The sequence below is a fragment of the Nipponia nippon genome, unplaced genomic scaffold (assembly GCF_047370975.1).
Source record: "Nipponia nippon isolate SJK-2023a ecotype South Korea unplaced genomic scaffold, ASM4737097v1 scaffold_1, whole genome shotgun sequence".
In the NCBI taxonomy this organism is placed as follows: Eukaryota; Metazoa; Chordata; class Aves; order Pelecaniformes; family Threskiornithidae; genus Nipponia; species Nipponia nippon.
Window position 1 is genome coordinate 86,425,397 of NW_028262290.1, and position 15,110 is coordinate 86,440,506.

General features: G+C 34.5%; 1 protein-coding gene across 5 annotated transcripts in view; it reads right to left on the reverse strand.

The window, feature by feature from the left end:
• The window catches only part of CDH10 (cadherin 10), a 120,705-nt gene that overhangs the window by 75,630 nt on the left and 29,965 nt on the right, over positions 1-15,110 (reverse strand). For all 5 annotated transcript variants that reach the window (XM_087761298.1, XM_087761285.1, XM_009468037.2 and 2 more), the window contains one exon: positions 685-1,062. In XM_087761298.1, the coding sequence (XP_087617424.1) occupies positions 685-915 (231 nt within the window). In that variant the 5' untranslated portion in view covers positions 916-1,062. The remainder of the gene's footprint in view (positions 1-684; positions 1,063-15,110) is intronic.

The following is a 15,110-nucleotide window of genomic DNA, read 5'->3' on the forward strand; positions in this document are numbered from 1 at the left end:
ATTTTGAATTAATTTCTTGTACCTGTTTGAATATTATTGTGGCATTATACGTTATATATTTTACAATAAATTGCAGAGCAAAACATGTCAACTGAAAATAATTTAAAAGACACTTTCAGTGTCCTTTATGTATGCATCTAGTACGCTATGCAGTCATTTGTGCATTTCTGTCGAATTCTATTGTAGTTCACTTCCCAACCACTTCATTTCTACCACATGGCTGTCAATGAATTTTACTGACTGCAGTTTACTGGAATTCAGGGAGAGTTAAAGAGGAAGAATATTTTTTCTTCAAAATAGGTTGCATTCTTCAAACAAGCGCAGAAAAAGAATGCATTATCTTGTATGAAATGTGAAATATTCAAATAGAAAGAGTTGAAAAAGAATTTTATAATTAATCATAAAATGTTATGTTTTGATACAGAAGAGAATCTGAGTGGGCTGCTGGTAAGAACGAGGTGCTAAAGCAAACAAATTTGTCAAAGATATCTTCATTTATTTCATTCAAATATTTCTGAATAATTTTAACTAGCAATATTATTTTAGTAATTCTAGCAGGACAAACAATATATATATAGCCTGGAAATCTGCTTCTTATGCATTAGAATAAAACGCAGAAAATAGAGCTCTGTAGAAAGATAAGTAAACTTGACAATTGTACAGAAATCTTAATGAGAAACCTACCTTGCCTACGTACTGATAATCAGATCCTGTGTATTCCTCTAAAAGGAAAAACTGGTTCCACATCCAGCCTCGTTTCTGACGGTGAATTGCTTTTCCATCATTCCCTGATGCACGTCCCCTAAAGCTTTTGGATCTGAGATCAGGAGTCCTTCTGAACAGCATTTCTGTATGGCAGGGATGCAGCAGCCACATCCAGAGCAGCAGAAGTAATAGGACTTGCTGTATTGTCATAGTTCTCCACTGCTGATGCTCTTCAAGGTGGTCAGTGATGGAGTCTACAGTTTTATTTTTCTCGACTTGCTTTTTATGTCTCTAGTTGCTGATGCAGCCAAACAGTTTCCAGCAACTCATCTCTGAACTGTACATAGTATCCAAATCCTGAAAGTAAACAGAGATGACACTATGTAAGTTGAAATGCATTCACTCCCTAGTGTCCAACATCCCTGCTACTGTAGCCTGCAGATACAAAACATTATGACATAGAAAGCAACCTGGTTAGGAATATAAAGGTTATCCAGATAGGGAGAACATTATGAATATGTTAGGTAGCTGCTGTCAAAACACTTCCTAAGAAAGAATAAGAATGCTCTGAGATGATCAACTATTTCCCCATTAAAGTCTTTCAATTTAGAAACTTCTAAGAGTGTTCTTTATGTAGACTGGGGGATTAATATTGCTGAAACTTACACATTAAATACTGCGGCCTTTGCTTCAAATGTTTTCCACCCAATTTGATTTACAAGAATTCCAGTGTTTTATTAATCTTGCTATCAAGAGGACTGAAAAGCCAACACAAAGTGTTTTAGAAATGAGGAAATGGTAAAACACCAGTTCTCCAGGGTGTTTTAAATGGTAAAAGAGAACATCATATGCTTCAGAAGATACACAACATGACAAGAAGCCAACTTTTAAATAGAAGAAGTTCTTGAGATGATCTTGCAATATGGAGCGATGCAAACTTAGCCTTAAAATGTAGGAAGTATTTAAAAATGAGGCCCTGTTTTGCAAGTCCTGAATAACTTTAATTTTAGAAAGTACTGAAATTAATCTGATCATGGAAGTGATATTGCAGAGAGAAGGCAAGCGTCTCCTAACTCATCTTTGTTTTGTCTCCACTTTTTTGTTTTGCTTTGTTTTCTTTTAGTTTTTCCTTCTTCTGACAGAACCATGAGATGCTATTTCAGCAAGAAAAATTTAGCCAGGTTCTCTTCACTTTAATTCCATCCCAGCACTTAAAGAGTAACACTTTTTGCTAGTGAGATCATTTGGTAATTTTTTCCTTCAGTAAATCATGAAAACCTATGATTTGTCTTCATAACAGGGTATAGTTTCTGCAAATTTTAATCAGGGTGGTTTTGTTGTTTTTTTTTTTAGCATGCCCACAGAAAACAAAATGCATGGATGGTGGTTACAGTTCCTTGTATATTCTTCCATATGTGGCACAAAATTCAAGTAGTAAAAAGCTTGGGGTTTTTTTTCCTTCTCTTTTCTGATTTTGATAGATAAACAACATTGCACACAACAATCCCATCTGTCCTCTGGTTTCAATAGCATTATACTATAGGTCACTGTCATCTTAACATTTTTTTATTTTTCAAAGTAGAGCTATGTAAAACTTTCAGAAATTCTTTCTGAGTTTCAGTTTGATATTGGTGTTCTACTTAAGATATTTCCAGTAAGCCTGTGATGATTAAAAGATTTTGCAATAAAGTGTTGGGTTTAGAGTGGAAAGCCTATGAAATGTAGTGATTTCTTACAGTTAAAGGCTCTGTATGTGTGCATGCATGTGTGCGTGTCTGTTAATAACTGAACAGATTCAGTTCAGGAACCAGCTTTGTCTTCAGAGTTAAATTCTCTCAGAAGAATGCTTTTGCCTCTCCTCCAACATTTGAAATACTAAAGAACTTCTCAAAACCACTGCTTTCAAGTACTTTAGCCCCAAGACTGTTCACAGTAACTCATAGACGTTCATTTTCATTTGTTGAAATAAACACCAGGTTATGCATTGACATTTACTTGATTTGTGAACTTTGAATACTACCCAGAACAATCTGTTCTAATATCAAGCACTAATAACATATGCTGAATTAGATCAGAACGTACAAACTGGAGATGTCCTCCGCCTTGGAAATTGTTTATCAAAACTCATATTTATGTTCTTTTGAAACAAAGGTACACTGAGTGAGAGAGGAAGACTATGATTTATTCTCAGATACTTAGAAATGTTTCTTCTCAAAGACCATAGGAGTTTCAAACTTGAAATTAGCTCTTCAAGATATTATTAGTTTCCCTAAAAATTTAAAAGATATATATATATATTTTTAAAGGAGTTTTTTTTCGTGTGGGTTGTTTTTTGTTCTTTTTTTGCTTTCATGTTGTCATCAGTATATATATTCCATTATTCACACATTATTATTTGATGTAGAAGTGTTGTTAAATTCCTCTTGGGAAATAATGCTTCAGTATTAAGGGTTGTTATTGAATTTCCTTCTTGTTAAATCAGGTCAGCAGAATGAAAGATCAGATGAAATTTGTTAAAGTTACAAAAGTAGCTAATGCACATGGACTTGGCAAGCATGGCTGCTTAAGCAAGGTCTTTTTCCTCCTTTTCCCTGACTCCTGTTGGAATTCAGCTTCCTGCTTTAAATGTAATGAGTTTGATAGTAATCTAGACTAAAGCAATAACATTTACCTTTAAAAATAAGCTAGCAAACAAGAAAAAACAGACTGAACTAATAACAATTTAATAAAAAGCACTGGAATAAAGGAAATGTTTGAAAAGAATTGGATGAAGGAAATCTTTTAATCTGTAATTACAGTAGACAGAAGTCCCAGTTCTGTAATATACTGCATATTTGGGCTCTGTGCTACTCTGCCAGAGCTGGAACAGTCAATGGAGGAAGATAAATTTATCATCTTTTTTTTTTTTTAATTCCTTGGAAAACTAATTGGAAAAATGCCTAACTTTGGTGAAAATCTTATCTTAGAAGAGGGGCTGAGAACTCAGCAGAATCGTAATAGTTTTGCTGGCTTCAAGTGTGTTTTGTTTTTTTTTTTTTTAAAGAAGTGAAATAGTTTTCAATAGCTTTAAATAGTTTTAAATGAAACTATTTCATCAGTCTTTCTCCTCAAATCTCTCTTCTTCCAGAAGATCACTTCTCAACTTTTTCTCATGATAGAAAACAAACAAAGCAAAAAAATCATAAAAAAATGAAAGCTTTCTAAAAACTGTCAAATATGTGCAAGGTCCCATATTTCTGTGTAATATCTTTCTAAATTACATTAAACTTACTACAGAGGAACATTGTGCCCAACTCTGTTCTTGTTTATACAGGTTTTTGTTTTGGAATTATTTTTAATGAGTTTTCTTGGAACAATCTCTAGTATGGAGGAGATGGATCAATCATCGCTGAAGCTATTAATCATTTCACCATTATCTTTCAGCTAACAATTTTAAAAAAATTAGGCAGTTATCACTTTCCACAGGTTAATCACTTCTATATCTCTCAGAACTTAGAAGAAAATGTTTTAATGCAACTCTTATTATATTCATGCGATTGCAAATGTAATTTCTGCAAAATTTGGAAAATATTATATTTTGCTTGCTCAGTCATGAACCCCCCCTAATAATACTAAAACATACTTCATACCATTTGAAACTCATGGGATTCAACGGACACATAAGATGGGCCATGAATACCTTTAGCTGATGCATTTCTTCTCAGTTAGACTTCCATTTACTGGTTACTCCAGGAGGTTGATCTTTTACAGCTGACATTATTTCTTTAGTAAAGGTTTTCCTCTTTTTCTCTGTCTTTCTGTATTAACGTATAGCTGCTTTTGGAAGTCAGCAGAATTGAATTTAGAGTAAAAAATGTAATATGGATCAAAAGCTTGTCTATTTTTTTTTGTTATTAAGAAATTTTAGTAAACTTCTTTCTCTCCTGTGAAGAGCAAATTTCAACAGCAAAAAATTTTAGTTGGGATAGCTACCATTTGTGATTTTTATTCCATATTTAACCTTGCTTGAACTTGAACTGAATTTTAATTGTGTAACATTTCAAATAACTTGTTTAAAGAAAGGTATTTATTCAGTACCATTTCTGTTTTCACCATTTCTGTTTCAGTTGGGAGCCATTATCTATTCATATCTCTAATCTTGTCTTTCAGTCCTTTTTTGCTGTGATTGTACAAAAGATAGATATTTTTGGAACCAAAGATGCTTCATGACAAATTACATTAAACTACATTGGAATTTTGTGAGGAGAATAACCTTTAATTTTATTAGAATGGAAGACACTGAAGCATATTTTGTTCTTGTTTTGTTCTTGCTCTGCAGAGGTGACACCAATAGAGGTATTCTTACATACACCCACAGTGAGAAACTTTTCTTATTTTCTGCTCCATTTCTCCAAATCTTTGGTCCCTCTCCAGCCACCAGTATAGAGCTACCACCAAGGCTGCAGACCCTCTTTCAGAGTGGCTACAGCCATCAGCCATGAGACACAATTGCTACTATTTTTGTTTCCTCCTTGAAATAGGTAACTTGGTAAGGTGTCTCTCTATTTCATTAGATCTCTGACACACGGCTTATGATGCCATAAACAAAATTCAAAACTCTAGCTAGGTTTTGAAATAATAGGAACTATTTAACAAGCTAATAAAAATGGAAGTAGGAAGGCAGCTAAGTGCAGAAAAAGCTGCATTTTCAATGAGCCTCAGAAGAACCTCCAGCCCAGTTAATTTAGTTGTTTTAACTTATTTGCCATCTCTTTATCAAAAACAGGAAGAAAGTTCTAATGCTCTAAAGCACAGTATAATGAAGCAAGTACTTTAAACAGGCACCTTTGCCAGAGATTCTTATTCAAAACACAACAAAATATTTCCCTCTGTAAGTGTAACATATAGGTGTAAGTTACCCCTTAAGGGAAAAAAGAAGAACAACACTTTTTATAAAGGTTTTTAAGAGTACTTGAAGCAAACAAATGAGCTCTTTCAAATGATCAATTCTTAATGGATTCTAATCTCATCATTCCTTGTGTTATAGATTTACGTTCCTTGCTTTATCTATTATATCCCAATGAAGTTGCCTAAAGCCGCTCATAATGTAATCGCCTAGTTCTGATATGAGGAGATAATTGGTAAATTGTCAATAAGCTGCTTATTTCATAGCCTCCAGTGGAACACTTACACACTGCAGTGATTAAATTATACCATGAATTTGCAAAGTAGTCAGCTATACCTTTGAACTTTAGAATTCACTCCTCTTTATGAAGTCCTGCAACTCCTGATCCACTTTGGAATTTCAATTGAGTATGCATGGTTTGATGCTAAACTAAAAGGAAATCAACTAACATTTCAGGAATTATGTTTTTTAATTAGTAATAATAATCATATTTACCAATTGTCAAAACTACTTCACTAAAATAAGAGTTTTCATATTATTTTCACAGTTCATGGGGAGAAAGACTGAAAAACAAGCAGATGAAACAAAGGAAAAGGAAATACTGAGCATTATAACTTTTGCTACAAAAGTTAAGTAATATTTTAGGCAACAGAGAAATTATATAGAAACATACCTTATGTCTTATTTTTAAGCATATTTATATAGTACAAATCCTAATTGTTATTAAAAAAATAAGTTAACATACACCATACTGATTTCAAAGTGGAAGGTTAAAGATTCAGTCTGCCTTTAACTGGTAGTTCAGTAAATGTGATGTCCAAAAAGTGGATAAAATAACCTCAAGCAGACATTAAACTGAGGAGGAAGAAAGCATTAACACCTCACTCCTCCCAGCTGACCTGCTGCAGGGAACATTATTCTCCTCCCTGTAAAGATCTCTGGATGCCTCACCACAACCCTTCCTTGTTCTTCTTAAGAAAGACTGAAACCCTCAGTCTTAAGACACAGCAGGACATTGAAAGGGTGAGCAGAACACCAGAAAAAAGACAGAAAATATTAGTAAGTTATCTTGCATAACAATTTTGACTATTTATTAATGAGGTTTTTCTGTATTAATTAGATTATTTGGATACCTAACAATAATTCTTAGCTCTCTATATATGGTGAATTCACTTTTTCTCAACAGCAAGACATCGAGAGTAGTGCACTATTATGGAGATTCTCTACTTAGACATTTAAATTTACCTTTGTCCCTAAAATTTTGGAAGGGAAGTTATGCTTGCAGCAGTGACAAGGTAGGAGGTGACTTGTGGACATGCAAAAGTTATTTAAATCTTTATCATTTCTGTACCCTGTGAGGTCCCTGTAGCATTTCATTCCTTGCTGTGTCCTCTTCTCCCTTCTAGATGACTCTTTCCTATCTGATTATATATACTGAGTTAACTTTCACAGGTCTTGGTAGCTACCCAGTATTTTTCTGCATAATTCGGATGAACAATTAGAGAGTTAATGTATTAAATTTATAGAGAACATTAAAAAAAAAGCAGAATTAAAAAAATCCACCAGAATTAAAATTCAAAGTATTTCCAAAAAATTAAAGAAATTATTGACATGTGCAGGATATGATTTAAAAAAAAAGGAAGTGGAAAGATCATAATATGTTGCACAACATATAGGAAGAAACTATCTAGGAACAGTTTTGGAGAAAATAATTAAGGAACAGGAATATAGTAGTTCTGAACAAGCTCAATATGGTAGATATTTTATCATTCATCTTTAAAAAAAAAAGAAAAGGGGAGAAGAAGATATGTGAACATGAATATTATTCTTAAGAAGTACGAAATAATTCTTCCTCTCCACTCAGTCTCATTTCAAATGCTGTGTCCAAGTTTGAACCAGTACCCACATGTAAATAATCAGAAATCAGGCTAGCAACAAAATGTTTAGGAAAAAAGTGTTATTTTTGAGGAAAGAACAATTATACCTATTTGCCTAGTCTACAGGAAGAAAAAAAGATGAAGAAGGTGATAAGACTATAGTTTTCAGAAACAGAAACACTGTTGAAAACAAGAAATTATTCTCAATGGACACCACATAGTATAAGCAATTGATTTCAATCACAACAATGATGATTTAGGTTAAGTATTAAGAAAATCTTCCTATATATTTGCAGGGGTAGTTGGCAGCTGAAAGAAGATGCGACAGAAGGTTTGGAAGAACAGTCTGAGCAAACTGCTTTCAGAAATGAGCTGCCTGCAGCTGGTGTGACTGGAGGATTACTCAAGATCTTTTCAAGCTCCATCCTATAGAACTCTATCCCATCTTTTTCCATGTCATTATTTCTCCTCATTATGTCTTCCTACCTCTGATGCCACTGTTACCAGTGGCCACCCTCTTCTCCTATATGTGAATATGTACTATTCATTTGAGCTCAACCCCATCCTTTTCCATTTATCCGATTTAATCTCAAAAACAGCTGTAGATATTGTTTTGGGTTGGAAACAACTTAAATTCTTTTGCTTGCCAGCCAGCATAGCATGCTCTTCCACATCAAATGATAGAGTCCTAGCCACACAGTTTCCTCCCATTTAGATAAGGTCTGTGCCAGTCCTCTGAGTCTCCCTCCATAAGATTTTTGAGTTGCATTTATCCCCTCAATTGTCTGCTATATTGTCCCAGAGAGAGAGTGAATTTAGCTCTTTCTTACTCCACCCTGAATTCACTCCATGTACTCCTTCCTAACTGATTATCCCCTTGTAGTTTAGCCCATGGCCATGCTGCCTTCTGAAACATCCACATTCTATTATTAGTAGATTTTTTTTCTTTTATAAAGAAGGTAGTCCTATACTTCATCTATTAAAAAAAACCCCACACCCAAAAAACAGATGTAGCTTTTAGTATTTGATTATACTTTCTTTTCCCTTTCTTTCTTTCATTAAAAAAAAAAACAACCAAACAAACAAAAAAAACCCTAAAACCACCTCTCACAATTTAAAAAAAACAACCAAACTCTTCTGATATTTAATATACATGCTAGGGGAAGGGGAGAAGAGAGTGATGGTGGAGAGGAGGACAATGACCCGTTCTGATGGGAAACAGCAAACAACAAGTTCCAGAATCTTGTTTTCTTCCATGAAGAAGTATGGAGTAGGAGGAAAATAGTGATTTATCAGAGAAAGTTGATCTATTTGCATAACTATAACATTGTAATTTACACACAAGAGCATATACTAAAGAGAATTTGTTAACACCCCATTTTCTTTTCCTTATTCATTTCAGTCCATCTTTGACAGACCATGATTTTTCTGGAAACGGAAAGATCAGAAAATTCTGTCTGGATTTTGCCAAGAGCCAAAACTGAGGCATTATTTAAGGTTTAGACCTGAGGACTTAATATTCTTTATCCTTGTACTGAAGAGTTTTCCTGAACAGGGTGAATTGTAATGAATAATGCTGAACGGTTACAAAAAAGACATTCTTTTCCTTCAGGGCAGCTGGAATTTTAAATCTCCTAGCCTTTACTATCCAATGCTTTCACCTGCCAGCAAACTTTAAGCCTTATTAGAGAAATAGAATAAGAACAGAAGCGTGCCAAATATCTAAAAACTCACCATAATCTCATCAGGAGTTTATATCTTCAGCTCAGGCTGAAACCTTAGAGCTTCAGAGAGCAGAGGCAGTTCACTAAAGCATAAAGAATTGGGGCATTGAGAGACCGTGCCTGCTTAGAAAACTGTGTAATTTAATAAAGTGTTCATTGATGTCTACACAGTGGCTCCTCAAACTTGTGTTAGTGCCTGTGCCTACAGCATAGATAGTCCCATTCCTGCTAATTAGATGACAGCAGAAGGACTGCATTCTTTCTTAGCAGACAGGAAGAAATGGAAACAACCATTTCTCATGGAAGCTCATAGTTGAAATATAAGAGGGGATCACATTTTAAGAAAGTTTGTTAAAGCATATGATTGTACCTCTCACATTTATTAGAATAAAAGTGTAAGTGAAAAATGCATTTTATTATTGACAAATCCCATACATGTTATATTTGGCATTAAAAAAAATAAGTCTTGAATGACAAGAAGGTATAATTGTAATGCATTTGAAATTTTTTACTATAAATATTTCTTAAAGTGCTTGGAGTTTCACCTTGCTTCAATTCCTTTATAATTATTTTAGTCTATTTAAAAGTCCTGCTATGGCACTTTGTATTGTTCTCAGTTTATACAGCAAAGTAGAAGTCCTTTTATGAGGTGACTGCAGTTTGTAGGCCCACTATGACCTGAAATTATGAAAAAAAAAAAAAAAAAAGTAGGTAGTGGTAATATAATTTATTATACTGGTTTGTTACGGTTGGATAAATAGATCATAATTTCTTCACCGTTCCTAAGTCAGAATTATAGACCTTCCTTTATAACTTGTTTGTAAGTTGTTTTAAAAGTTAACCCATGACAAGAAACCTCTTAAGAATATACCACATATATGTATACTGTATAATAATCTGTAGCCTTTTGTGCCTAACATTATATTGTCTACAGTGCATTGCACTGAGATGAAGTACTACACATCAGGTATTCAGTTTAGGCACTATAATAATTGATATTGCCTATGCAATGTGAAACTATGAGTTGTACAATGTATGCATGATAATAGCTAATTAGAAGACCATGTCCTATTTTCTCCCAAATGGTCCTTGATCTAAAACAGTACACAGTAGGCTAAAGCTGACATCTTTTCAAGATTAGTTTTGCACCAGGATTAACTATAAAGACCTGCAATTCACATCATAAAAATTCACCTTTTTTGCATATCTCAATAATGAAAAGGATGTGTCTTAACTAGTTTTGAAAAGAGATATCTGCTCTTAAGTAGCACATCACTCTTACAATAAGGCATCACATAAGGGCATGATAAACTGCTGATGGACATGGGTCAATTAGAAACTTTGGAGGTAAGGAAATTTTCTCTTAAGAATGCTTCTGTGTACTGTAAAACTCCACCAGTACTGTAATTATACTGACACTCGGAGAGCTCTTCACACTCTGTAAACATCCTTTATACATATACTGGCACTACTGTATAAGAACATAGAAGCAGGCATTGATCAGATAAATGAAATTATGTGTATTCTGACCCTGGACTCCACACTTGTGTCAAGACTGTTCTGAATGTCTCCTGAAATACCTGTATAGTTCTATGCTTTATACAGTCTCTGTTACTGTCTCAGTCTTCAAGGTAAAAGAGATTAGGCCAACACAATAGCTTCTATTGGACTAGCAAGCTTAGCTGGAAAAGTCAGATAAACTTGTGGATTTCAGAAATATTCTCTGAGCAAATCTGATTACATTTAAGAACATGTTTGTATAGTACAACTTTTTTGGTAATGTCTTCCATGGTTCCTGGTTATGCGGAGATGTATATATTGGTTTGCTGGTTTTCTGTATGCTGTAGTTTAATGGCTATGTTTTTTGCTGTTGACCATAGCATGCAAGAAAATGGTAATAATATAGGACTATTACAGAGATAGTCTGAAGACAGTTACTGAAGTTGTGGTGAAGGCCAATAAATAGGTGCCTTGTTTTCCAATCCAGATGTCATCTATGTAGAACACTGCTTGACAAAACAAATACTTAAAAATTATTATTTCAGGAAAAAAAAAACAATGTGCTGAAGAATACTTGTAATACCTCAATAATGTGAAGAGGAACTCTTCCCAACAAGAACACTCCTCTGGAGAAATAGATCACTGAATTCTGCATGTGTTTTTTCCCATAACGTAACATGTTTCACACACTGTGCTGTATGTTTTTCTGATAAATACATGGGTAGAAATCAGCAACCACTTTGCACTGGAATGAACTTGCACGGGTAATTGGGGAAGCTGTCACAGGAGACACAATTTTTCAAAACAGTCATTCCATTTCTGATCTTTCACGCCTGATTTTCAAGGGAAACCAACAAAACACCTTTCAAAGAGAAACCTAGAACAGAACTTCAAAACTCAGCTGGAAGCCAAAACCAATGGACTCAAATGAGTTTCTGGTTTTATTGAACTTTGTAATCTCTCTCCCTTCCCTTCTAACTGTTGTATGTCCTCAGGTTATAAACTGTTAACTCTCTTTCTTTTGAGAGTTAAATATCTCTTTTGTTCTCTTCAGCACCCTTCTCATACCAGACTATTTCATTGGTGGCAACTATATATATATTTTTTTTTTTTTCTTTACAGAGTTCATGTAATTGATCACTACCTAATTAAAATTAGAGAAATTGTCCTCAACTTTCATTTAATCTTTAAGTTAACTTTTTCTATTTCAGATCTAAAGAAAGGGCCTCTATGCCTGAAAGAATGTAATTTTTTTCCAAATACAGCCAGACAGGCTAGTAAAATATTTTTTCTTTATTAAAAAAGCTATACCTCATCTGTAAGTCATTGGATCATTACAGTTACAGCAACACTAGCAGTCTTTATGGCATTCATTATTGCTTCATCCAAGATGCAGAGAAGGAATATACACTTTTCTATTACTCTACAGAACACAATAATAAAATATTATTCTATTATTCTAGTCTGTTATTCTAGGCTGTATGAATAAGAAACTCAGGCAAAGACAAAGTGATCCCCTGAGACTGCAGCGCAAGTATGTGACAGGCAAGGAGGCAAATTGCATCTTTTGAAGTCTCAAGGTACAATACTGAGTGGTCTTTCATTTATCCTCTTCTGAGAGGCTTCTATTCTGTACTCTGTACTTATCTACCGTGTTTCAAGCCTGTTTGATGAGGTCATCAAGTTTATGAATAGTAATGGACTTAATATTATCCAAGTGAAATTCAGCTCTTCAGTGAGAGGGGTGTGGGGTAGACAAGAAAAAAATAGTAAGCTCCTACCTGTAGGCTAAAGCTATGCTCTGAAGAGCTACAAATACACTTAAATTATTATAGCTGTATAACTGAAGTAATAGAGCATTGACATAATAGAGTGTGGACTGATGAGCTACTAGAAAATGGAATAACAAGCAGAATCTCCTTAGTCCATAGGAAGAACTAACAATGTTTTACAAATTTTTCTATGCTATTATGTGAGAGATGATGTGCAGACCAAGAAGTGTCCATATGTCACTTTCAAATACGAATAAAATTAATTTAAAACTTGGTGCTGGTTGTCATTAAGGTTTGTGAGACTACATATGAAAAGATGAAGTTGGTAAACTATTAAAACATAAATGCCAAAGACTGATAAACAATAGGAGAATGAATCATACAATATATAAGGAACTGTTAAAGACATACACAGGAGAGACATTGTTCTCCAGAAACAAGCTGCTGAAAACTGAAATCACTGAAATAGTAAATGCTTCCTATGTACAGGTGACCAAAAACTATCTATCTGCTTTGCTGCTCCAAGTGAAGAAACCTATGTGTCAGATGAAGTATTGAGTGAAGTTGCGTGGGTAAGCATGAGCAGGCCTTGTCTTCAAAAGATGTGAGACATGAGGCAAATTCAGGAAGCCGTTTGTAATTGGTGCATAAGCAGTTGTATCCTGAAGGTCTAAGTGTGGTTCACAGTGCCTGGAGAATGAATAGTTAAACAGTGCACATATTGGCAAGCAGGAGAAAGTGGAGAGTGAGTGGAATAAAAGACTGTAGAGAATCAGCGCCCTCCATTTCTTAATCTCCTCCCCCACCCCCAAACCTTGCTTAGCAGCAAGTAATAAAGTAACAACACCCATTGTGTACAGCGTGAAGATATTCCAGGGTAATGACATTTGCAAGGAGAGGGATCAGGTAGCAAGCAAGAAAGCAGCTCTGACTCATGGTGCAATTTAAAAGGAATGATTATCCCATATTTGAATGTGTGCATATTTATTTGTTTCAGATTGGGAAATAAAGATCTTCCAGTGTAAGTGAAAGTGAACTGACACAGTGATTGGACTTAAGAATCCCTGGGTCAATACCATGTAATTATAGATAAACTTGTTCTTAAAAGAGCTGTAAAAGGAAGAAAACAAGAGAACGTCTGGGAAATTTCCCAGACCTTGGCATTAATCGGAAATGTTTTCTGGTGGTCTGCACAGACTGCCTGAAGGAGGAAGGCCAACAGACAGATCCTTAGGAAAAGTCTACTGGATTTGAGGTTTTGAATTTAAGTTTCTAATTTATTGGCTTGGCCAAGAGTGCATTAAAAAGAAAAGAAAAAAAAAAGAAAAAAAAAAAGAAAAAGCTTTACTTACAGTTGTGGTATTAAATTTTCTTTTCTTTTCCCCCAGTTTGTCCTATATCACGGCATTAAGCCATTAGGTGCTATGTGTAGGTTAAACATTGTAAAATACAAGCTTTAAAAATTGTTAGTACAAGAAAGGAGGATTTGTTTAAAAGGTGGGGTTTTTTTTGTTTTTTCCCTCAGCATATTTTCTCTCCAAAGGGTGCCTTCATTAACTCCAAGATCATTCACAAATTCAATACAGATGGCAGCAAATCAGGTAGAGATGTTAATGGAGGCCACTCTTCTCCTGTTCTGATCACCAGGTCTTAGGATCTCTCACAGCCCCTCTCACTGAAATTATTCAACACTGTAGACTTTTTCACAGTTGATGAAATATAGAAAAAAAGGTAAGAGAGAATGACAGCTGCCCAGTAGTCATGCCATTCAAGAAGGCCTCAGAGTAAGAAAAATCAAAGCCAAGCAGAATATTATATTATAGTTGTTGCTAATCTGCATTCTGGCAATCTCTCACTGCTCTTGCCTTCTGCTTGCAACACCAATTAGTATCTCTAGAAACCACACAAAAAACCTGAATAAAACAGTGCTTTCATCAATAATTTCCAAGGTGCTACCACATTTTGAAAACATATTTTGAGATTTGCAAGACCTAATTTTTCATGTAGCAATAACAAAAAGCTCCAATTACCCATGAATTTCAGGCTAACCTCATTGTTATATTTAGGGATTGAAACCTGAAGTGCTCTGAACTTGTGGACACCTGAACAGGTTGGTCATGATCCTTCTGACAGAAAAGATTTTCCTCCTTCTTTTCTCTCTCCCTAGTGACCACTAGTATTGCTCTGAAGCAATCATCCAACAGACTGTATTAAACTGTTTGACAGTAGCTAACACAATATAACCTTCATTGGGTATTATTTTTAAGGTGGTTTTTTTTATTATTTTGGTGGCAGAATGGCATAGAGTACCATCTGCAGAGTAAATTAACTTTATTTTGTAACATTCTGTAGTAAAGAGGCTTCAATATCATTTGCAGATAACTCAAGAAATTTCATACAGTTTCTTTACTAGAGACAATTCAGACAATAAAAGGAATTTACTATTTTTACTGTGGGCTTTTGCTAATTTTAAAACAATAATTAGAAGCTGACAATTTAGGCAAGGGTTACTTTGGTGACAGATGTTACCTTTTTGTTTTTACAACAGTTTTTGGCCAACCAGACTTCTAAGTTGGAAAACTGGAATATAGTGAATTGGCAATCAGCACGTAATATACAGCAGCTATAGTGCCTATCAGTGTATTAT